We start from the raw sequence: 25,385 nt of genomic DNA, 5'->3' as shown, positions 1-25,385 counted from the left end.
CTCTTACCCTTATACAGTAGTGCTTGCGCTTATGTCAAATTCGATTCGTTCCTACCCTGGCTGAAATGGTCGCCCCTGTGGTACATTTATGATTCAAGTAGAAGTGGATCCTCATCTTGTTTGTCTGTTGTGTAGAGGTGAAAGATTGGTGGAATTTCCATGTAAGTATTTTAGGTAGTGCTCATCCTCCCAGCAGGAAAGATATCGTTCTCCCCTTTAAGAAACGGTCTAAGAGAGATTGTTTCACTCCTTCACGCTGTTAGCAGTGAGAAGTGTAAGTTGGGTTCGGCAGCGAGCGTTATCCCCAACGCTTAGTTCTTCATGTCAGGAGCCCTCTAAGGCTTAATTCATGGAGGAAGATAGCCGTAATTTTGTAAACAGTTTATTGCCTAGTGTTAATAATGTGCAGTATGAGAGTGATTTCATTCGTAATGCGGATCCCCTGGCTACGACTGCTCTGCTCCCTGAGCCCAATACTTTTAAAAGCTTCTATCTCTGATTATTCTGTTTTTTCTAGATTTCCCTCACTCCCTAAGAGTGAGCTGAGTGGAGATCTATATTTATCATATTATGCAGATAAGAGGTTCCCTCCTTTAGAAGTGTCTCCCATCAGAACAGTGAAAGCATCTCCTTGTTCCCGGAGGAACCTTAGAGTTGAGGATGTCATTATCCCTCATACTGAGGCAGCCTTATTGAAAGACCCATATTACCAGTCTCCAGCCTGAATTAACAAGCATGGCCTGCCTCGTACGCCTAGGAGTCCCAGGCAGAAAACTCTTCTAAAAAAGTTCCCGGAATGAATCGAGGGATTTGTCATCTCTTTACTAAAAGGGTGGTCAGACTGCTTTGGCTGCATCTCTCTCTCTCTCTCCCCCCCCCAAAAAAAAAAGAGTTGACAATGCCTTCATGGTCAAAGCAGCCCTTTCCTTCTAAGCCTAATAACGATGTGAAGTTGAGTGTACAGTAACTACTGTATCCCTACCCTACCAAGAATTTCATGTAGTCCGAACGTTCAGATTAACAAATTTGAACATGCCGCTTTATCTGTGCGTGAGGTTACTCTCCGCAGTCTGAGCAGGCTAACAGGTCTAAGCAAGTTGTCACCCTTAAGTGCACTGCCACCTTGACGCGTGAGAGAATTCCTCCACGTCATAGTGATTCTAGAAATAATGTGACTATACGCCCACCAGACTATAGAGGGCGTTGTAGAACTTCCCCACGTCAGTTTAGGGTTCTCACAGAGTTTTACAAACTTGGCTAGGAATCAGTGTGATAAAACCTCACCCTACCCTAATAAGAACCCTATGTCTTGCGTTAAGAACAAACCCACTAATTGTCTAGACAGACATCATTCTAGCACTCAGTGTCATGTTCAGGTATATCAATCACTAAAGTGTTCCATCCAACGTTGCCTTTCATCTTCCATTAAAACAGATCTCTCTTTTTGGTGGGTATATGTTGATTCTTTTTTTGCCCATGTAGAGATTTTATTATCAATTCTATGAGCAATTCTTACACTAAAGGCACTCGATGAATTCATAGCTTTGTCAGCCTTGTCTACTTTCCTGTCTAAGTATTCTCTCCAGTCATTCCTGACTTTTCTTTTGACTTCACTATCACTACTGGAATACTTAGCATGCTCTACCTTGCAATTTTCATTACTTCCTCGAAAACTTTCAACAATGAATTTCTGTGCCGCATATCATTGATATAAAGTACAGTACATGGGTTTCTCCTTGTAACGGCTTGATCCAAAACTTCATTACCATCTGATTGATCTATGCTCTTGATATCACACCATTCTCAATTAATTGTCTGGTCTTTGTCTCCTAATGTCTGAGACTGCAAATTGATTCCTACATTCAATTGCAAATGTTTCCTTGTGCTCATCTTCTAAAAGACTTAGTTGCATCAAACCTAGGTAATCTATCTACACTTCTGTTGGGTGCTTTCAGTTTTAATTTCAGTGTGGCAATGAGGAGCTGGTGATCACTACCAATATTCACACCTCTATAGTTTCTTACTTTTCTGAGTCCTCCTTTTCTCTTTATTAATGGCTATGTAATCTATTTGATTTTTGTAATTACCACATGGTGAAGTCCATGTATATTTGTGGATGTCCTTGTGCTAGAAAAGAGTACCTCCAATAACATAAGATTATTTGTTGAATTAAAACTTATAAAGTGTGCCCCATTTTCATTTGCAACTTCACCAAGACCCTCAACACCCATCACATTCTCTATACCTTGATTATTTTTTTCAACTTTAGCACTGAAGTCATCAATTACAATTTTCATACCTCTCTCTGGGATCTCTTCTATTACACTGCAGTTTTCATGGTATTCATCTTTCTTTTCTTCAGGGGAATAATGTGTTGGTGCATAGTAAACTATAATTCTCATATTGCATGGCTTTGATTTAAACTTTGCCAGTAACAATATACTGTTTACAGCTCTCCATTCTGTTATAGCCTTTTCTACTCTTGGAGTCATTATTATTCCTACTCCTCTTCCAACTCCATCTGCTCTTCCTAAGTAGATATATATATTGCCTTGGTCTAAGATTTCTTTCCAATCCCCTTATGTGTTTCACTTAGGGCCAAGATATACAAACTATATTTCATAATTTCATTCTCCACTTGCTGTAACTTCTCAATCTGATTCTTGGTTCTAACATCCCAGTTACTATACAAATTTTTCTTTACTATCTATAAACCGGGAGATTCTTAGCAACGCGCTACCCCCAGGACTGGGGCCATTCTGTCATTTATGCTTTCCATAGACTGACTAAATCCATAGAGGATATATTGGCTAAATTCATAAAAGGATAGCCAGTTCCTTGTAATGCGCAGTGCCTATCTAACGATGGCAAGTGACCCCTGATGGTCCATACCAATTCCAGCTAGTTCATCCGCCAGGCATCAGGAGTAGAAGCCGAAAAGACATTTTGTATATTGCCCTAATCCCAATCCGTCACCCTGCTGCCACTGACTTCATCGAGATTTAGGGGGCATTTCCTCCACCCAAAGTTCTTGTTACTCCTCCAAGTTGCTCATCTGCTTATATAACCGTTAGCAAACATGGATTGCTAAGATATACCGCCAAATGGTAGTAGGTTGGACAGGGTACCAGCCGCCCGTTGAGATACTACCGCTAGAGAGTTATGGGGTCCTTTGACTGGCCAGACAGTACTACATAGGGCCCTTCTCTTTACTTACGGTTCTTTCCCTTTACCTACACAGACACCGAATAGTCTGGCCTATTCTTTACACATTCTCCTGTCCTCATACACCTGACAACACTGAGATTGCCAAACAATTCTTCTTCTCCTAAGGGGTTAACTACTGCACTCTAATTGTTCAGTGGCTACTTTCCTCTTGGTAAGGGTAGAAGATAGACTTCAGCTATGGTAAGCAGCTCTTCTAGGAGAAGGACACTCCAAATTCAAACCATTGTTCTCTAGTCTTGTGTGGTGCCATAGCCTCAGTACCATGGTCTTCCACTGTCTTAGGTTAGAGTTATCTTGCTTGAGGTTACACTCGGTCACACTGTTCTATCTAGTTTCTCTTCCTCTTGTTTTGTTAAAGTTTTTATAGTTTATATAGGGAATATTTATTTTAATGTTCTTACTATTCTTAAAATATTCTATTTTTCCTTGTTTCCTTTCCTCACTGGGCTATTTTCCCTGGTGGGACCCCTGGGCTTAGAGCATCCTGCTTTTCTAACTAGGGTTGTAGCTTAGCATTTATTAATAATATTAATAATAGCATGGCAAGTTCAGGACTATTAAAATTAATTCGTTAGGCTGGGAAAAGACAAAGGCTGGAATGGCATTATCGTATCATTCCTTACATAGGAATGCCTCTAAATACTAAATTACTGTAATTTGTTCCGGAGTGACTTTCGTATCGAGTTTTCTTTGTATGATGAGTCACGTTTTACATGTAAATCGCCTAATTCATTCCAAGCCCAACAAAAGCACCACATTAAATTTTCCAATAAAGCTAAACTGTACTAACCACAATGAAATACAGTACAACCATTTGTATCATTCAATAACTAACCTAATCATTAATACCTGTAAATGAAGAATTATTAGAACATAGAGTAATGCAATAATATATGGAGAATAACGAAAATGTGGAACCTTACCTTTCCAATGAGGCGATGTCTGAAAGTGAAAGTGGCGGCAGTGGAGGAGGACAAATGGCAGAAAAAAAGAACACTAAACTTTACAAAACACATTGAGAAATGGCAGAAAGCATTAAAACTTAATTTTACAAAACACATTAACAAATGGTAGAAAACATTAACACTTGACTTTACAAAAAAGTTCAAATTAAATTTCTTTTTATTTTGCCTTTTTCTAATTTAAAGGTTAAAGGTTAAAGGTGACTGGTTTCAGTTCCGGTTCCATCAGAATAGATGCTCACCAGAATGTCAGTCGGGCAAGCCCAACCCCCCACTGTGGTGCCCTAACACAGCAGTAGCCTCCCCAGTTAACAGCTTAAACTCACGGTCCTGGGCAGGGATCGATCTCTTGCCATGCGAAATGCTAGGCAAACACGTTACCACTGTACTTCACATTTTGTACTTTCTAAATTTGATCAATTTCTTCATCACCTCCACTTCAGATCACTTTTAGCTTCCTCTTGCCTACTAATGATCCTTTTAAAAATAACTATCCAAGGAAGCTTGTTTCTGCCTGCTGTTCCTGAAACGAGTCCGGCAAATATCATTACACTGCGCAACAACATGAACTGTGCCTCTTTTCTAAAATATATTGCATTGCATTGTATGAAAAGTAGCTTAGAGCCTGCTTAATTTCTGCCGTTGTCATAGGGTCCTCCTCCTCGCCGCCGCTGGAGAACTGTTCTTGAATGACGTTCACTGGCATGGCCTCCAACTCCTTTAGGTTGTCTGTTGTAAGCTCCTTGAGAAGCTCATTAATGTCATTCTCATAGACAACAAGCCCCATGGACCTCCCAAGTGTAACAATCTTGTCAAGCACAGGTTGAGGAACAGGTTCAGGATCGTCAACTTTTTTGGCTTCGGCTCCAGCTAAGCCTACGTGGAATTCCTTGAAGTCTCGTGCAGAAACGGCATTAGGCCACAGCTTCTTCCACGAAGAGTTAAAGGTGTGCCTCAAAACCTCCTGCCAAGCTTGATTGATAAGTCTGAGGCATATTACAACATCAAAATGCTCCTTCCAAAATTCCCTATTTCGAAACACCTCTTGAAGAGATGTTTTGTATAGAGCTTCTTGAAGTTGAAAATCCCTTGCTGGTCCATGGGCTGGAGGAAAGGAGTGATCTTAGGTGGAAGATAAGAGAACCTTGATGAAGGAATACTCCGCTAGGATATCTTCTTCGGGGCCAGGAGGGTGAGCAAGGGCATTATCCAACACCACGATAGATTTCAGAAGGTGGCGCTTCTCTTCTATATATTTCCTGAGTCGGACCGAAGCAGAGATTTACTCACTCGGTGAACGAGAGTCTTGTTACCCAAGCTTTCTCATTAGCCCTCCACATCACCAGAAGCTTCTCCTTTAGCACTTTGTGGGCCTTCAATACTCGAGGAGTCTCTAAGTGATACAGTGAACCCTCGTTTATCGCGGTAGATAGGTTCCAGACGCGGGCGCGATAGGTGAAAATCCGCGAAGTAGTGACATGATATTTACCTATTTATTTAACATGTATATTCGGACTTTTAAAACCTTCCCTTGTACGTAGTACTGTTAACAAACCACCCTTTAATGTACAGAACACTTAATGCATGTACTACAGCACCCTAAACTAAAACAGGCACAAATATTAAAGGCGATTTTATATCATGCGTTTCCTAAACACCTAAAAAGCACGATAAAAAATGGCAACCAATGTTTTGTTTACGTTCATCTCTGATCATAATGAAGAAACAAACTCATTTAGTGTACAGTACACATATATGTATAGGTTAGTTTTTGCATCGATTATATTGATTATACAGTACTGTACTGTATGTTGATTTGTTTATTACCAATGTTTTAGTTTACGTATTTTTCTTAGGACTTCCAAATGAAATGTTTTTCTTTATGACGCCGCCTGAAACGACGGCGTGTAGGCTCAGTAAACAACCACGCTCAGAACAAACAAGGCATTTAACGCGCATGATGATAGTGATAAATAATGATACAGTACATACAGTATTTACAGTAAAAGCATTTACAAAATATGTTACCTTACAAATATAAATCATACAGTATTGTACGTAGCAAAGCAGGAAAACAATTTACGAGAGAGAGAGAGAGAGAGAGAGAGAGAGAGAGAGAGAGAGAGAGAGAGAGAGAGAGAGAGAGAGAGAGAGAGAGAGAGAGAGAGAGATTGTTTTACGTACGTAAATGTAAATTTTAAACAAAAAAAATATGATAGGTTACAACATGTAGACTTTTAAAACCTTCCCTTTAACTTAATGCATACAGTACGTACATTACTAAACTATAAAACAGGCAGCAAGAATATTAAAGTAAAAAATAAAGATTGTTACTGTACTCACCACGAAAGAAGCTGAAGAAAAACTTGAATGGTGATGGCGATGAATTTGCTGCACAGTAGAAATGATGATGATGAAGCTGATGATGTGTTCTACTGTGCAGCCAATGATAGTATTTTACGTCTCTTCAGACGGAGGTGTCTTTTCCTGGGACACCTCTTCAACTTCTTCCTGGGAAACTTCAATTTCTTCCGAAGGCGTACTAGCAGGAGGAACTGGCTCTTTTTTGCGAGGCTGGAAGAACATTGTGATCGGAAGTTGTTGCCGCTGCTTCTTTTTTCGATCCAAGAGCATTTTGTAGGGAGTCATTATGTCATCAACCTTGTTGCAGAATTGCATCGAGCGAACCATATCCTCGTCCCACTCTTGCAACATTTCTTTCAACTCCTTCGCGTGGTTGCAGGCCTTGGCAAGCCGTTCTAATGTTAAGCCCGTTTCTTCGACATTTTCTTGGGTCTCTTCCTGGGTATCACTCTCTTCCTCACTTGCCGATTTCGTCAGGTCTTCGAGGTCTGCGTCAGTTAGGGGCTGGGAATGGCAGTCCAACAACTCGTCGACGTCTTCAGTCGTCATGTCGCCAAACCCGTCACCTCCAATTATGGCAGTCAACTGCACAGATTTCCGTATTGCAGAGTGTTGGATTTCCGACGGAGTAAATCCCTTGTCGTCGTAAACAATATCGGGCCACAACTTCTTCCAGTTCGCATTCACGGTTGCAGGTTTCATCTCTTGAAGTGCCTTCTGAATATTCTGCAGGCACGTGGCTATGGTGTACTGCCGCCAGTACGCCTTCAAGTTAAAATCTTCATCCTCGTCATCTTGGGCAGCATCCACACACGCAACGAGGTCCGCCAAGGTATTCTTCGTGTAGAGGGCCTTGAACGCCCTGATAACCCCCTGGTCCATCGGTTGAATTAATGACGTGGTGTTGGGTGGCAGGAACTCAACCTGAATGCCCTCATGCGACAGGTCAGTTGCGTGTCCACCAGCGTTATCCATAAGGAGAAGGATCTTGAATGGCAAGCCCTTCTCTAAGAGATATTTACTGACTTGCGGGATAAAACACTGGTGGAACCAGTTGGAGGTCAGCATCTTCGTAATCCATGCTTTTGGATTATGCATCCAGTACACGGGAAGGAGATTCTTATTTTTATTTTTCAAAGCGCGAGGATTTTTCGACTTATAAATAAGCCCCGGCTTTAACAAAAATCCAGCAGCATTGCCACACATCACGAGGGTAACGCGATCCTTGAATGCCTTAAAGCCAGAGGCTTTGGCTTCCTCTTTGAACAGGAAAGTTCGCGACGGCATTCTCTTCCAAAAAAAGCCAGTCTCATCCATATTAAAGACTTGTTCCGGCTTGTATCCACCTTCGGCGATAATATTCTTGAACGTCTGGTTCACGTAAGTTTCAGCAGCGGCAGTGTCAGCGGAAGCAGACTCCCCATGCAGGGAAACGCTTTTCAGGGCGAAGCGTTTCTGAAACTTCGCGAACCATCCTTTGCTTGCGGAAAAACGTTTCTGAGGCTGGGAATTAGTGGATGTCCCTGGTTGAGGATCATCTGCATCATCATCATCTTCAGCATGGTTGCCGTCGTCGTCTTTAGGTTCCTTTGCAGCAAAATTCTCATATAAACTCAAAGCCTTTGTTTGGATGGTGTTCGTATCCAACGCTATGTTCTTCTTCCGGCAGTCGGCAATCCACACAGCTAAAGCACCTTCCATGCGTACGATCGTTTTATTACGCGTTGTAACGACTCGCTTCGCTGATCTGCTAAAGGTGATTGCAGCCGTCTTTCTAATGTTCGCCTCGTCCTTTTTGATATAGCGAACGGTGGATTCGTTGATGCCAAAATGGCGGCCGGCGGCCGCGTAACTTCTACCATCTTTTAACATGTCGAGAAGCGTAACCTTCTCAGCTATCGTCATCATCCTTCGGTGGCGTTTAGGCTCACTACCAGCCTTAAGAGAAGCAGAACGCTTGGGAGCCATTGCAGTAGGATTTACGTACAGTACTGTAACAAAAAGTTCAACTTAAAAAGGTCGCACACAGCACAGATTAAACTTCACAAACTTAAGAACGTCTACTCAGCGATACGCGGTAACAGAGAGTGAACGATCCAGCACCGCGAGAACTTTGATGCTGCGGGTAGAAGATGCGGGCAAAACACCAATCACAGGCTAGATAACAAAACTTGAGTTCTGATTCGTCATCTATCAGCGCTTGAACCAATCACAACCCGTCTTACAGTACTATGATGCGTTGGTTACCTACTCATAGAAGATGCCCCGCGCATACTGAACGTACGTAGATTAAGTACAATGCCGTAATAATAATAAATAATGATAATAATACTGTACAGTACAGTAATAATAATAATAATAATGATAATAATAATAACAATAATAATTTTATTAACAACAACAACAATAATAATAATAATAACAATAATAATAATACACACTTTACGTACGCTATTTTACGCCTCTCTCTCTCTCTCTCTCTCTCTCTCTCTCTCTCTCTCTCTCTCTCTCGTACGCTTATTCGAAATGTGATTTTTGCAACAAAGAATATTATTGGATGCAGTACTGTACTACGTACGTATACATACAAAAGATTCATGGAAAAGAAGCACATCCATTACAGTACACACCATTCTAATATGGTATGACTGCATCTGATTTGCGTTTCATGTTCGATATAATTTTACTACGTACTGAATTATCGTATGATCACATTCTCTTTTCGTGTTTTATTTCTTTCTGTGCTGAATTATATATCATATGTAATGCAATGAACAATCAGTAAGAGCAGATATTACTAATTACAGTATAAATGGAATTACAGGTAACAAAATATCGTATTTGGGGGTCTTCAGATTTCGCGGTATTTTCGAATTTTCCGGAAAATCCGCGATATGTATATATATATGGGTTATGGAAAAACCCCGCGAAGTGGTGAATCCGCGATTGTTGAACCGTGAAGTAGCGAGGGTTCACTGTACACCAGTAGGGGCTTCACCTTACAATCCCCACTGGCATTTGCACAGAGTGCAAGCGTAAGCCTGTCCTTCATAGGCTTATGCCCGGGTAGCTTCTTCTCTTCCACCGTGCTGTATGTCCAAGGAGGCATTTAAAAAAAAAAAAAACCCAGTTTCATCACAGTTGAAGACTTGCTGGAGACGGTAGCCTTCCTTGATATCCTATAGTCAACTCGTCGAACAACTTAGCAAAGTCTTCGGCCTCTTTCATGTCCGAGCTGGCAGCCTCCCCCATGCTGCACCACCAAATGAATGCCAGAAAGTCTCTTGAATTTTTCAAACCAACCCAGAGAACTCTGGGGGTGCCTGCTTCGATGACCTGCGTTGTCTTCAGCCTGAGCACGCACGAGCTCACCGAAAATGGCACTGGCCTTGTGGCAGATTATTGTTTCGGTGATTGTGTCTCCAGTGATTTCCTTGTCCTTAATACAAAGGGGAAGCAGTCTCTCCATCTCATCATGGATGTGGCTCCTCTTGCTGGAAAAAACAGTCACGCCCTTAGGTGTTACTGCTTTGATGGCTTCCTTCTGCTTAATAATGATGCCTATCGTCGACAGATTTCGGCCATATTCCTTAGCGATCACACTCAACTGCATGCCAGCCTCTTACTTCTTGATTATCTCTAGGTTTGTCTCCATAGAAAGCATGCTCTTCTTTCCCTGAACATCAACAACATTCTTGGGACCCATGGCTAATAATGTAGGAGTTGAAAAATGCAACACGATACAGTACTGTACAGTAAACAAAAGCACAAAAGCAAAATCACCAACACGAATTCAATGTGAACTATAGTGCTGCAGAAACTAAATGGTCGAGGAACTCCCGTACGTACTGTAGATGCATGATCGGATAGATGCTGACCAATAGGAGAGCAGGATCTTACAGGGGTAATGAGCATCAGAGTAGGGAGAAAACCAATGGGAGAGAGGGACAATGGTGGCTAGTATACAGTTTGGCGGCCATGAATTTAAAATCGTTCTCAGCGACCGGGTGAATCTCATACCGTATCTCATTTCGGATCCTGAAATTTTTTTGTGATATGAGGCGAAAATTTTTTCATCTCGTTTCGTATCATGAATTTTTTGCATACAGAAGCTTTCATACCAAGAAGTATTACTGTAGTGTATAAGCAAGTAGCCTAGCCTTCTTTGGATTACTCTTGACTAAGAATAAGCTTCTTTTATGGTTTAAACATTACTTTTATAATGATACATAACAAAACTGTTCCTAGGCCCTGGGCGCAAAGAGAAAGTGGTTCATGGTGACCCAAAAACAATTATTATGCACAGCAGTGTAGCAAATCCTTACAAATCCTGAGAAGAAAACTTAAAAATACTAAAATCCATAAAAAGAACTGATAAAAAAACTGACATCTTGGGAGGAGCACGTCATTGTTATTTCTCATCAACTTTTAGACTGGAGAAGTTATTCGACATGTGCAGCGTGTTAGCTTTGTATTTACTAACAAAGATTATGAAGGGAAGACCAGAACCTCAGTTGAATTTCTGTGATCATCTTTCCTGATTACTAGAGTATGTTGGCAACAGATGGCGCTAATACAGTACATTGTGTGTTTGTCATCTGGTACTTGTTTTCTTCAGTCATCAACCCACTAGTAATTCTGGTGCCATATTTCGAATGAGTAGCCAGTGCATATCAACACTTAAAAATGCACTATCATGATATAGCAAATTTTTTTCTCGCATTTGCCGATGGAAATTTAAGGTAATGTTGTAGATGGAATGTACTTGTATATATGATTATAACTTGTAGAAAATGTATACTTTACTAAAGCCTAAGATTATACAATCTAGGCAAAGACCACTTTGAGAGTATTTTATTTTACTAATATAGGTGCTAACATATAACTCTAGAAACAAAAATTATAATGATAGTTTTGACAAAGGAAAACCTTATTTTTGGGGATGTGCTGTTTGACCTCCAAGGACTTTCCTATGAAAAGCTAGAACAGAGATTTCAATGCAATATGATTACCAAAGAAATAATGTCTCCCCTGCTCTAAGGCCTATGTTATTGGCTAAAAAAGGACTCGTACTGGAGTAAGAATTTGAAGACCTGGGATACTGTAATGAATTCCCGGTCAACCCAAAAGGTTGCCAGTTCACCGACCCTTGCTCCCAAAGCTAAAGCTATTAAAAATATAGCTTTTGTAAAGGTTCTTTAAGAGAATGGGTGAAGATATCCAACCCAACCAAGAACTCAAGAACTCTATCCAGAGACCAAGAAACCACAGGAGTGGATGGAGATGGTCTGATAAACAAAAGACTGGGTGATCTTATAAAACATGTCTGAGTTAAGATACATGTCAATGGCACACTTGAGAGGTTCTGGTGAGATAGGTTTATGACAGAATAGTTGATGGGTGGAGCTCCTCTCCCCAAAGAGGTGGACCAGAAAGGAAGCCAAGAACGTTGGGGTTATCTAACAGGGTGACTGATTCCATAGAAATGCTACCCATATCTTTCATACAGATAGGTATTGTCTTGTGGATAAAGACCTCTTGTAGCTCATCAAATAAATCAAGTTGTGGGCTGAGAAAATTTCCTCAAAAATACACGAGAAAAAATTTAAGTGTAAGTGTAAAGGGTCTAGGTCTGAAAGGATGAAGCGAAGGTAGTCCACTTTCCTACTTCCTTATACAGCTGTTCAGACCAAAATGGGTGTATTCCTAAGTCTCAGACGCTGAAGCAATGGATACCACAGGTTGTTGGGCCAAAGTGCTGGTATTAGCTCAGCTCTCCCTGAAAAATCTGGAACGATATTCAAAGACTATGAAATCTAACTTCTTGGAGGAACAGATAGATTAAGGATCATCTGTTCCAGTTTAAGTATAGAACATTTCTTGCCATTCAGTGAGATTCACCTACGGAGCTACATATAGTGGAAGTTTATGGTTATATTTCGTAGTGATCAGGTCTAATTGGAGATCCAGAGTTAACTTCAAAACTTCCTGAAAAGAACTCTGGTCTATTCCATATGCAGGACTGTCTGCTTGCCCCGATAGGCTGTCCTCTACTACATTGAGAGAACCCGTCAGATGGAATGGTGAGAGGAACATATTTTTCTCCTGAAAGAGCTTCATAATAGAAAGGGTCACTGCACCAAGATTTCTCGAGCAGGAGCTTTTTGAGGGAACACACTGACGCATGGTTGTCTATGAAGGTCTTTATGTGCTAGTTCCTTTTTGGATGAATTCTCTTCAATATCAGGAAGACTGTCATCAGTTCCAACAAATTTATGTGGACTGCTACAAACTGAGGGCCATTTCCCAAACAAAAACATCTCCTCTGAATGACCTCCTCAGCCCGACCTGGACACCTCTTAAATTAATGATGGTAACCAAGGAGGGACCAATGGGACTGACCTGGCCAAAGAATTTGGTGCCGTCCATGACCTGAGAATTCTTTTGCATTGACTGGGTAACTGAGCCCGTCTGTCTCAAAACCTCTTCCAAGACACACTTCTCCTCACTGAATTGTAGTCTTTCATTCTGTTCTTATAACAATGACTATCGTACACAAACTGAAAGTGCCCAAAATCTTCTACAGTTGCCTCCTGGAAGAGAAGCGGATCAAAACTAAGGCTGTGACCTTGCTTATAATTCTTTGCCAAGATGCTTTTGTAACTCGTGTGGTTTTCACCATATTCCTCTGGCAACCTAATCACTGAATTATCCCTCTTGGAATTAGTCTTGGCTTTGCAAAGTTGATAAAAAATCCAAGATCCTGAAGAAACTGCAAAATCTTTTTTTTGTATTTAAGGCATAATTCTTTTATCTCCGCCCAAATCAGCCAATCATCTAAATAATCTATGATCTGAACTCCCTTCAACCTTAGGAGTTTGATCACTACCTTTACTAGCTTTGTAAACATTCTTGGAACGATGTTGAGGCCAAATGACATTGCTTTGAACCTGTACACTGCCTTCCCTAGCCAAAACACAAGGTAAAGTCATAAGTGTTGGGCAATAGAGATGTGTCAATAGGCATCATATAGTACAGGTCCAAACCTCTCGGTGTAGTAATTGGCGGACATGCCGGACAGTTATCGTTTTGATATGCCGAACACTCATCATTTTGAAAAGCTCAAAATGATACTCTAACTGATTAAGCATTAAAAGCTGTCACTTGAAGGCTTGATAAATAAAAGCTTCATGTTACTGAGATTTATACAGGATAAACAGTATTATAATTATGATAACAGTATTATCAAAAGCAATTTTAATTCAACTAAGATCTGTAAAAGGGGAAGACCATAAATGACTATCATGAATTTCAGCGATAAAATAGCACTTAATTATGTATTAATTTATGTAAAAATGTGCAAGTTTCTAAATACAAAACATGTTTTGCAAGAAAACTTTAGAAGTTTGTTAATTTTAGCCTCAACATTATTTTATATCTACATGTGAAACGAGAAAACAAGAATAATTTTCTTGAGTAGCTCTGAAATAAACATAATCTGTTTACTCTTCATCTCCTTTGATACTACTTTCTAGATTTTATATAAAATATAATATATATATCTTAATATACCTTTGAAAACAAAAGAAATGACTAAATACAACAAAGTACTTTAAACTCCTAATGACAAAACAAAACTGTCATACATTATACTGTATTTCAGAATTCTCAATACATAAGATGTAAAACACAGTAATAGTTCTGTACAATATTACTATTTCAATATGAGAACAGCCTTAACTAGTAACAGAAGCAGTTCCATTCAATTCATATGACTTTCATTTCTAAAAAATCAGCTGATGAATGTTATATATATATATTCTCTATTTCTTACAGTCTTAATGTGATTGTGCAATGTCAGAAAAATAATTCAATATATCATCAATGGAAAATTCTAAATTAATCATAGCCCCTGGATAACAACGATGAATGAGATCCTCGATCAATTTGTACTGACGAATAAATTCCTCTTGCATTGCTCTCCAAACAACCTGAAATGATGATTCAGTCATATCAAGCAGTCACAGTCTAGCAATAAGATTGAAAACTGTAAATCTCAGGAATCAAAAACATGGTATTGATTAATGTTATCAGTAAATAGTTTAATCTTATAACTGGGCCAAAAATTAAGCCTCAGGTAGCATGAAGAGTTATATCTTAAAATTAAATCTAATCGCATATCTTATAGTATCCTAAACGCCATTACTCAGCCAAAGTGCATAACAGAGATCCAAAAATAATTTTGATAAAGGACAGAAGAACCTAAGCTTGTAACTTGTGAATAGGAGATTGAACCACCCCATCTAGAATGAGCCCAAATCTTGTAAAAACTCACTCTTATTTGGCCAGCCTTTTTTTGCATGGACCTCAGCACATTCCTGAATACAGTAATAAGTATCTCAGAGGAGAAAACACATCATTTTTTGAAAAGTGCTCCCACAATCTTAACTAAAAGCCATCCGAGTCTTGGCAACAGGAGTAAGAGGCCAAAAGAAAGACAAAGCTTTGGTGAAGGTGACTATCAGACAAAGCACAATATAGCTCACTCCCACATCTCACAGATGAAACTATTTACAGGAGGGTACACTTCAGGGCAAGATGTCAACTGGAGGACTCTCAAACTAGATTGTAAGGGGTGCTTAAAAGACTAAAAGGCCCAAGATGAGATAATGGAGGACTCTCAAACTAGACTGTATGAGTCCTGGAAAGACTAAAAGAGCTAAGATGAGGACCCATACAGCAACTGAATCATTTTATGAGTAAACCTTTCATGGAGTGCAGGAAGAATCATCGTAAAACAGTCATTTCTAAGCAGGGGAGTTCAAGTACTTGCACTAAGAATTTCTCAATGTTTTATTCCATACAGTGATAACTGCCTCTGAGCAGAATTGACCACCTTAATTTGGAAGAGTGAATACTTCAAATATCTCTTTAATGTTTGTAAGTTGCTAAGAAATTCTCCGAAAAGCTGATTAAAGTCTAAATACTAGTCCTGCCAAGATGACAGTGAAGCATCAAGTATAATCATAAGATTAGAGGTTTTTAATTTTTCCAGCACCTGTCTGATCAAACTGAATGAAGGAATTGCATAAAAATCAATGATGTGTCAACTAAAAAGCAAGTATCTAGCTTCCAGGGTGCTGAAACTGACTGTAATGACATTTGACCTCCATGACAAGAACCTTGAGGTAGATTTATCTCTGCCACTGAACTGGCTAGAAACTGAATTACTAACTGATATAGAGGTTGGGATTTTTCTTATGAATTTGTGAAACTTGAGGCATAAAATATGCCACTGGGGCTGTGAACACCATTCAGTACCAGGAACATGAGCCCCCAGGTTCATGTAGGCTGCTGTGAAGATTGGTCTACAAAACCTCCCAACAAATTTGACTGTTTGGATGCCACAAAGAATTGAAAACAAGGAAAATTGTCCTATATCAGAGTCAATTAACACTATTTTCTGTAGAATTCTGAAAAGGTCCTTATCTCCTGCTGAATAATGGAGGAAAGCTCTTTCGTCATCTGTTAATGCAATCACTAAGCAAATTAGTTCTGAAGTTCTTAGGATAAGAGGAACACAGACAATTAGTTTCCAGTATCCTGCCAGGACTGCAAATCTAATTTCATAGGGGCAACAGCAGTAATTGCACTCCCTGAGGAGACTGAAGCAGTAAAAAACTTCCCAGGAGTCTTCTTGAGCATTGCACAGTCTGATCACAATGAAAGCTTCTTCCTCTTCAGGGCATACACTTACCACTGCACTGGAGGTGAAAACCTTTACTCAGTCAACTGGGATGTCTGCTAAAAGTCATGCCAATTATGAGAAGCACAGAGAGAGTGTGGATCTACAACCAGTTTAACCATAAATTGGTTGCAGTCTCCATCCTCCCCCCCGCAGCCACGAACTACCTGCTTCCCTACCACATTATCTAAGAAAATGAAAAAGTTTGACAGGAGCTGACTGTATATGTGTATGCATCTGCAGGCAAATCAAAAGTAAAGGCTATCCGGTAGGAAAGAGGGCTGAGCTACTCGGCCTGCACCCTCACCAGCTGAATAACCGCTTGTTATTCAAGTTTAACGACGGAGTCTAGCTCATGCTGAATCAGTCTCTCCTTAGCTACAGAAATTAAGGATGGTTTGTATACCATGTAGGAACAAACATACTTCGAGGATAAGTCTGTACTTTTTCACAAACCACTTCACATTGATAAATATGGACAGTCTGTTGAGCAGCGTTGATATTGCAAACCAACTGCCTAAAGCATATGCCTTTGTAAAAAATCTTTTGTCTGGTTAAAAAACTCTACATAAGGTTTATCTTATGGGTACTGCTGAATGTTTATCTGGTTTAAGCAAATGTTACAAAAAGGACTTCATGGCATTAATTTTCAAAGTCAGTAAGGATTCATTGTTATACCATAGTGCCGATGACAGGGCCATCCTTCAGCCAACAGAGAATAAGTTACAGAAACCCATAAAGGTGCCTAAGATGGATGTCATACATGCCAGTTAAATTTCAACCCAAGAAACAGAAGATATGTCTCATATGCTCTAAGGTCTTTAAGAAGAGAAAGGATGCCATGTACCACTGCCCTGGGATGCCTAAACTATACTCCAAGGAACATTTTTTGGCTTGGCACAAGAACTCTCAAGAGGGGAGGGAGATAACAAGCAAGGTTCCCAGGCCCCAAGTCTTGGACTGCTGAGGCAGTAGTAATCAACAATTTCTACTTAACACCATCAACCCAAACACAGCAGAGGACATATTTTTGGCAAGTGTTACATATTACATACTGTACTAGCCTCTGAAAAACATTGAAAACACTCAAGGGTTTAGTAACAAACACTTTTCTATCAAAATAAAATAGATGACAATTAAGGTTACTAAATGGGAAAAAGGTGTGGCCTTGGTTGGCCTTTCATTTTTTTTTTACTAATACTGCTACTTCTATATTTTTATTATTATTATTATCTTTATTTTGTAGCTTTACTGCCATATTTATTATTAGTAGTAACAGCATTATTAGTATTACTATTACTTTTATTACTATTTTCATATTTATATCATCATTATTATTATTATTATCACCCAATCCTCAACATTAGTATTATTAGGTGCAAGCGATTGTCAAAACACTTGCAGTTGGCGGGTAGTCCCAAGTGGTGGGCCTTAGCATTACCGTATTATTATTATTACAATATTCTTACTATTCTTCTTCTTCTTATTATTATTATTACCATACAGTATTATCCTTTCCATTAATGTTTCTGTATTATTATGCCTATCGTTATCATCATTATTATTGTTATTATTGTATCAATATTGCAAGTGAATGTCAATATACTCTTTTTCAATGGGGGAGGAAGTCTTAAGCTGTATGCAAAGGTCGGCAACAGTGCAACTGAGCAGTATGGAAGAGGTTCAGAGCATTTACTTAGTGAGTGAAGGAATATTTGGATCCAGACTAACAGCATTTTCTCTTTCCTCGCAATCTAGTTGTGTAAAAGAGAAATTAGGATTACAGGAAGGCAAGACTTAGCAGCAACAGAAAGGTCTAAAGTAATTACAGCTGACCCTCTATCTTCGCGGCTTCAGTATTCCACTTATTGAAATCCGGGTAATAATTAAAATAAAGTTTTGATTCTTCGCACACCTCATGACATTATCCGAGTTAGGACTGCTGCACACAGCTTGACGTTTTTAAACCTGTGCGTCTTTGCACCAAGTATTCACACCCTTTTCCTCCCTGCACAAGGGCCTTTCTCTGGCTGACTCTGCCTCATTCTCCCAGCATCCTTCATTGCAAAAGCATTGCCCCTGGCTATTTGTTAAGCAACAAATGTCAAGTTACGTAAGGATTTGTTACATACTGTGTACTTAGGAATATGAATGCATACACCCTTCATGTTCAATATTGAATACTAGTATTCCACTGCACTTCAAGGATTGCATCATCCATCACAAGATTCTCTGCATAGAACTTCATAAATGTCAAGTGATGTACGAGAACTGCAGCTTTTTTTAATATTACCTTTTACTGTTAAAGGTCTTAGAATATTCATACATTAATTGAGAAAGAATTAAATTGTATTTACAGTAAAGTATACAAAATACAGTACTGTACAGAGTTACAGGCTACTTATGGTAAAGTTGTGAGGTGACCTCGTAAAAGCAGCGATCACTTATGAGTAATGTGTTGCCTCATCTTTGCAAATTAAGCTGTAATTTAGTGTTAGTACTGTACATTACAATAACATATACCACAGAATTAGTAGGTATTGTAGTTAGGAACAACAGTCTCTTTTGTTGTTACTTATACATATGGTCAGTACTTGTCATGATATGAGTTGTCTTACCTTGTGTTGAAGCAGTGATAGTAATGTACAATTACCTTTGTAAAGTACAGTAATATAAACTACAATACCATAATAGAAACCCCATGAAAACAAACTAGAGTGAGTAACCTAGGGTTCTAGTCGACTGCATGTAGGCATTGGTCATTTATTTTTGGGGATTGTAAGTTGACTTGTCCTACAGCACCAATATTATGTAGATTTTCAATCTTCGCAGGTATCTGTTATGTGCACCTAACTCACGCGAAGACAGAATTATCATTATTATTACTACTAGTTAATCTACAACCCTAGTTGGAAAAGCAGGGTGCAATAAGCCCAAGGGCTCCAACATGGAAAATTATCCCAGTGAGGAAAGGAAATAAAGAAAGAAATAAATAAATTACAAGAGAGGTAATGAACAATATTTTACGAACAGTATCAACATTAAAATAGATCTTCCATATATAACCTTTAAAAACTTCAAGATAACAAGATGAAGAGAAAGAAGATAGAATAGTAAGCCCAAGTGTTCCCTCAAGGAAGAGAACTCTACCCTAGGACAGCAAAAGACTATGGTACAAAGGCTTATGCTGGCTGTAAAAAAAAATTGAGAATGAGAGAAGATCTCAAATATGTAAGGTGCGGTAAACTACCAAACGTTTACTGGATTGAACACTATTACTACTAGACCCAACTTGAGATGTTAGGTCAGAGTTAGCAACCGGCTAGGTTAGAACAGAATTACCACCTTCAAGTGAAAACTCACTGGCATTCTGAGATTTAACAAATGAAGCTCAAGAAGTTGAGAGCTTTTGCAGCTCATCACTTAACTTGGCTAGTTAAGCACTATTAGATAACAGTGCTGGTATGTCATTATCACTATCATCCCTGCTATAATCAACATTACCAATTCTCCAAGGGCAAAAAGAACATCATCTTGGTAATCTACAAAAAATAAAAGACAACATAGGTGCTAAAAATCATCTGTAATAAAAAGAATAAGAATACAAGCTTAAATAAGAGTCCTAATTTCATGGGATTATAAAACTAAATTAGTCAGTTTGGCTTCAAGAAACAACAAATGGGGCAAAATAAGTTTCTCCTTGCTCTGTAGATTACATAAGCTAAAATACTGGTTTATCCCTTTGGAAAGTGAGTGGAAAAACCCACTGGTTTAAACAAAGGATGAGTTGTTACGTTTACACAAAAAAGTGAAAACCTAAGTGTAGCCCAAGGGGTTCCTTTTATGATTAAATTGTATTAATTAACAGTTGAAAACATACTCTCTCTTGGCAATGACTCTTAGCTGAATGTAGTTGTTCCAAGTTAATTCTCATCAATTACTTTTCCGAAAATGATAAGACTCCTGATTCTCCATAAAGCATGTCTACAATCATCATTGAACCAGATAGGGAATATGCATATCAATCATATTGACAAAATTTTCTTTTAATATTACAACTGGTTCATCCTCTTTACACAACTACTATTCTTTAAAATTTTGCTTTGAAAAGTTAATGGTTTTCATTACATTTTTCCTACAAATATGTGCCCATGCTGAATAACAAAATTATTGTAAATGTTAACAAAATATTATTAATTATTATTAATTATCATTAATTATTTATTATTATTATTATTTATTATTATTAATTATTTATTATTATTATTATCTATTATTATTAATTATTATTATTATTAATTATTATTAGCTATTAATTCTTAATTAATAATTATCAATTATCAATCGTTATCATCATCATCATCATCATGATTATCATTATTATGATGATGATGATTATTATTATTATTATTATTATTATTATATTCAAAATTTGCAAAAAACTTATATAGAACACAAATGAAAGGCCATAACTTTCAAAGCAAACTTTCACAAAATACAGTAGATTGATATGTAAAAATAGTGAAAAACCAAAAAAGAGAATAATAGAGGAAATTACTAATCATCACAGAGAGCCATCAAATCTAGATATAGTGTGTGCAATGTAAACAACAATACAAATACAAATAACTAGCATGCTAATAGTATTACAAATAGAACCTGAACTAGGAGAACTTAATAAAAAGAAATTTAAAGACTACAAACAAATACCTTTTGCACTGAACTTACCTGAAGCAAATTTCCTTCCTCTGAGAGATGTTTCTCCACCTTCTTATAGAGCTGATCTAAGCCTCGTTTTACCTCCTTCCCCGGATACTCTCTGATTACAACACAAAAAGGAATCAATTACAACTGTAGTCAATTAAATATTTTTCTATGATCTATTAATAAATGTTGCATTAAAGTTTGGAAACTAAATGCAAAATTAGTTTTAAAATACAGTATACCATCCTCAGTAACACAACCATATACTAAAAAATAAAGTATCTGAGAGATAGTTGCAAGGTCCATAAAGAAGTTTGTCAATAATAAGAAGATCTAAACACTACACATCCATTCTACAATACTTGTAAGTTTTGTAAGAAGGATATGCAATTTAAAAAAAAACTAGATGGCAAGTAGAGCTAAACTGACACTACTATGCAAGCTTAATCAACAAGGTATAATAAATGTTTGTGCTCAATAGCATGATTAAGTGAAAATAAAATAAACATCAATTCATCCATCTGGCAAAGTAATCTTTGTCTCAAAGCTGTGATTTAAAACACTATGTATCTCCTGTGTCTGACAAAGGAGATTAACAACAGTCTTGAAATAAAAACATGGGAAACTATAATGCACATAAAAGGGGTGGAGACAAAGAATTCATAATATTATTATTATTACTTGCTAAGCTACAACCCTAGCTTGAAAAGCAAGATGCTATAAGCCCAAGGGCTCCAACAGGGAAAATATCCCAGTGGGGAAAGAAAATAAATAAACTACAAGAAAAAGTAATTAACAATTAAAATGAAATATTCTAAGAATTGTAACATTAAAATAAAAGTAAAAGGAAGAGAAACAAGATAGAATGGTGTGCCCGAGTGTACCCTCAAGCAAGAGAACTCGATCCTAAGACAGTGGAAGACTATGGTACAGAGAATATGGCACTACCCAAGACTAGAGAAAAATGGTTTGAATTTGGAGTTTCCTCCTAGAAGAGCTGCTTACTATAGCTAAAGAGTCTCTTCTACCCTTACCCAGAGGAAAGTAGCCACTGAACAATTACAGTGCAGTAGTTAACCACTTGAGCGAAGAAGAATTGTTTGATAATCTCAGTGTTGTTAGGTGTATGAGGACAGAGGAGAGTATGTAAAGAATAGGCCACACTATTCAAGTCATACGTAGGCAAAGGAAAAATAAGTCGTAACCAGAGAGAGAGATCCAATATACCACTGTATGACCAGTCAAAGGACTCAATAACTCTTTATCAGTAGTATCTCAATGGCTGGCTGGTCCACTGGCCAACCTACTACCTAATGATACTAGACTCAATGATACTGAAACACATCAGACATATTAAATAACTTAGAATCCCCTTTTATTGGCATTTGATCAACTAACTGAGAGCAGATGAGAAAAAGTTAACTAAAATATAAAGCAGCCATATAATGATACTGCCATAAAAAATAATGAACCAGACTTAATATTTGGCAAAGTTGGTCAAGAGTGAGAGGTAATTATTGAAAGTAGTCTAATCAAACTCAATCATAATATGATCTTTATGTTTTGATTTCACTTTTAGGGGTTAATTCACTTGGGTGTAAGAGTGGCTTTTGCTCTAGTTACACCACATTTGGTGTTGGCTCTTTTTCTACGTAACTTCTTTTGCTACTTTTGTTTAGAGGTCGTTCATGCATGGCAGAGGCAAGGGACAGTGACAATGCCCTAGAGAATGACCATGTACTGTATACATATAATCAGCACCCAAGGCACTCTCCACCCAAGATAGGACCAGGTAGGACCAGGCATTGGTTGCTGATGACTTATAGGCTTGCCAAAAAGGCCCATCCTTTGTTCACAAGGATGGCAAGGTAGCAGCCACTAAAGAAGACTATTGAGCTTGAGTGGGGCTCAAATCCCAGTCCAGCAGATCGCAAGGCAGGAACGTTTCCAATAGGCTACCACAAGACAAGACTTTTGTTTGGGTGATGGGTGTGCTCATATATATATATATATATATATATATATATATATATATATATATATATATATATATATATATATATATATATATATATATCTCACTCTCTCTCTTTTGTTTGTGATATGAAAGATGATTTGGTAAATTAGTACTCATTCACCATAAGGCATGTGGGTTATACCTGGGTACTTTATATTTGTTATATATGATGAGATCAACTTTCTATCAAAGGAATGAAATTTTTAAAATAGTTGACCAAAGGAGTCAAAATAATCTTTAATAAGCATGACAATGAAGACTCCAAGACCAAAGACAATGAAAATGGTACCATTAAACTTTACTACTCAGGTTATATCCACCAAAACTACCTGGACAAAGAAAAGGAGAAAAAGTAACTCGTAAGAGAAAATATAACCTCAAGTGATTGAAGGCAAATGCAATCGGTTCTTGGCTTCTGGTTGTTTGACACCAACTCATGAATTTGATTATTTGCTGGAAGGCTATAAAATTCCTGTGATTCACTGTTACAGAGCAAGCACCGAATACAGGAGAGCATTCCCTGTCATACAGAGTGAATACACCTGCAGCAAGTCCATTAGTATTCAAACTCTTCAACTGAAAATAATTTCAATGCTTCAGTTGTCATTGGAATGGAAGACTCGTAACAACAGAACACCCAAGAAAGCTTTATTCTGTACCATTTCCACTCTTCAGGAGAATCTCCATTGCTCAACGTGTGAGTGCCCCTCTCTCCTCTCAAACCGGCCACCTATCCAAAATTTCATCATATAATGGTATGGATTTTGCAAGAAACATAGATTTTCTGATTGTAGTCAATACCTTGCACAGTAAAACTTTGGTTGCATGTTTACCCTCATTTCTACAAAGTCATAACACAATTTTCCACTTATTAGTTATGCTTTCTGAAATAAATGAATATGCTCTTCAACATTTAATAGATCATCATCATCTATATACAGCAACTGAACAATGATACACAGTTGTAAAATGTAGCATTAAAATTATATTATTTCTAATTAATAAGTTATTTTTACAATTTCATTATACTTTTCTTAATACAACCTGGTATAATATGGTTTTGTACTAATTCATTTTATTCTTTATAGTATTTACTTTTTCCTGGCCTTCATAATGTGATAGCTGGTTTTGTTACCTCCACCAACAAAGTTGGAAGGTGGTTATGTTTTACCCTCTGTTTGTGTGTTTGTTTGTGAACAGCTTCCTGGCCACAATTTTAAGTGTAGAGTAATGAAACTTGCTGGGATTATCTGTTATGTAAAAAGTTGGAACTGAATAAATTTTGGAAGGTCAAGGTCACAGGCAAGCAAAATGTTCAATTCCCATAATTAGCCATAAGTTTGAATATTGTTGTCACATAGACTTCAAACTTGGTTCATATTTGAGTATATGAAAATCCACGCCAATTAATACATGTTAAGGTCAAGGTCGATAAATAAGCTGCTGCGGCGGTCTGCATACCACTGAGTGTCTGTCTACTTTATTTCTGGAATAAATACAGTTTAAAATACTAGAATTTCTACTTTGACCCATATTTACCTTTCTTTATAGAATACAGTTTACGAATACTGACATGAGTTCTATGTAACTCTTTAAAGTTAAGAAAGAATACTTACTTGATAACTTTCCTAAGCTCTTGCTTACTAAAGGCCAACTGATATCCAACCTCTGATTCTTTCACGCCCCCAGCAACCTTTGCAGTAACTCCATCAAAGAATAACTGTCAATAAAGAATAAGTTTTGTGCATTAATTTAGAGCTATAGTTGTCTTTAAAAATTTTGCACATACAGTAATACTATTCATATACAATCAAAAGTTAGAATAGCAAGCTGAATTTACATTACAAGCTTATTAAAGACAAAAGAAGTTATAATAACGAACATATATACAAACATTTATATATATATATATATATATATATATATATATATATATATACATATATATATATATATGTATATATATATATATATATATATATATATATATATATATATACATATATATATGTATATATATATATATACACACATATATACATTATATATATATATATATATATATATGTACACATATAAATAATATATATACATATATATATATATATATATATATATATATATATATATATATATATACATACATACATACATACAGCTTTGAATCCTTGGCCAAACATAAGCTATAATCATAAAGTTAATTCCCCTTGAGTATCTGATTCCGAGGCAGAGCAAATTCGATAATAAGAGGTATTTATAGCGTATATAAATAAATGATCACAAGTAAATTTGATGCTATAATTCCTCTTATATACTATGTATATACACCGTATACAGTATACATATATATAAATATATAAATATA

The 25,385-nt window shown here is 37.5% G+C and overlaps 1 protein-coding gene across 2 annotated transcripts in view; it reads right to left on the bottom strand.

Moving 5' to 3' along the window:
* Positions 1–13,741: 13,741 nt before the first annotated feature.
* Sec3 (exocyst complex component Sec3) overlaps positions 13,742–25,385 on the bottom strand; it is a 327,711-nt gene continuing 316,067 nt past the window's right edge. For both annotated transcript variants that reach the window (XM_068356333.1, XM_068356340.1), the window contains 3 exons: positions 24,637–24,740; positions 21,028–21,118; positions 13,742–14,545 (listed from right to left, as the gene is read on the bottom strand). In XM_068356333.1, the coding sequence (XP_068212434.1) occupies positions 14,393–14,545; positions 21,028–21,118; positions 24,637–24,740 (348 nt within the window). In that variant the 3' untranslated portion in view covers positions 13,742–14,392. The remainder of the gene's footprint in view (positions 14,546–21,027; positions 21,119–24,636; positions 24,741–25,385) is intronic.

The sequence above is a fragment of the Palaemon carinicauda genome, chromosome 2, assembly GCF_036898095.1.
Source record: "Palaemon carinicauda isolate YSFRI2023 chromosome 2, ASM3689809v2, whole genome shotgun sequence".
In the NCBI taxonomy this organism is placed as follows: Eukaryota; Metazoa; Arthropoda; class Malacostraca; order Decapoda; family Palaemonidae; genus Palaemon; species Palaemon carinicauda.
The sequence above is the reverse complement of the archived record's forward strand: the minus strand, read 5'-3'. Positions and strand labels throughout refer to the sequence as shown.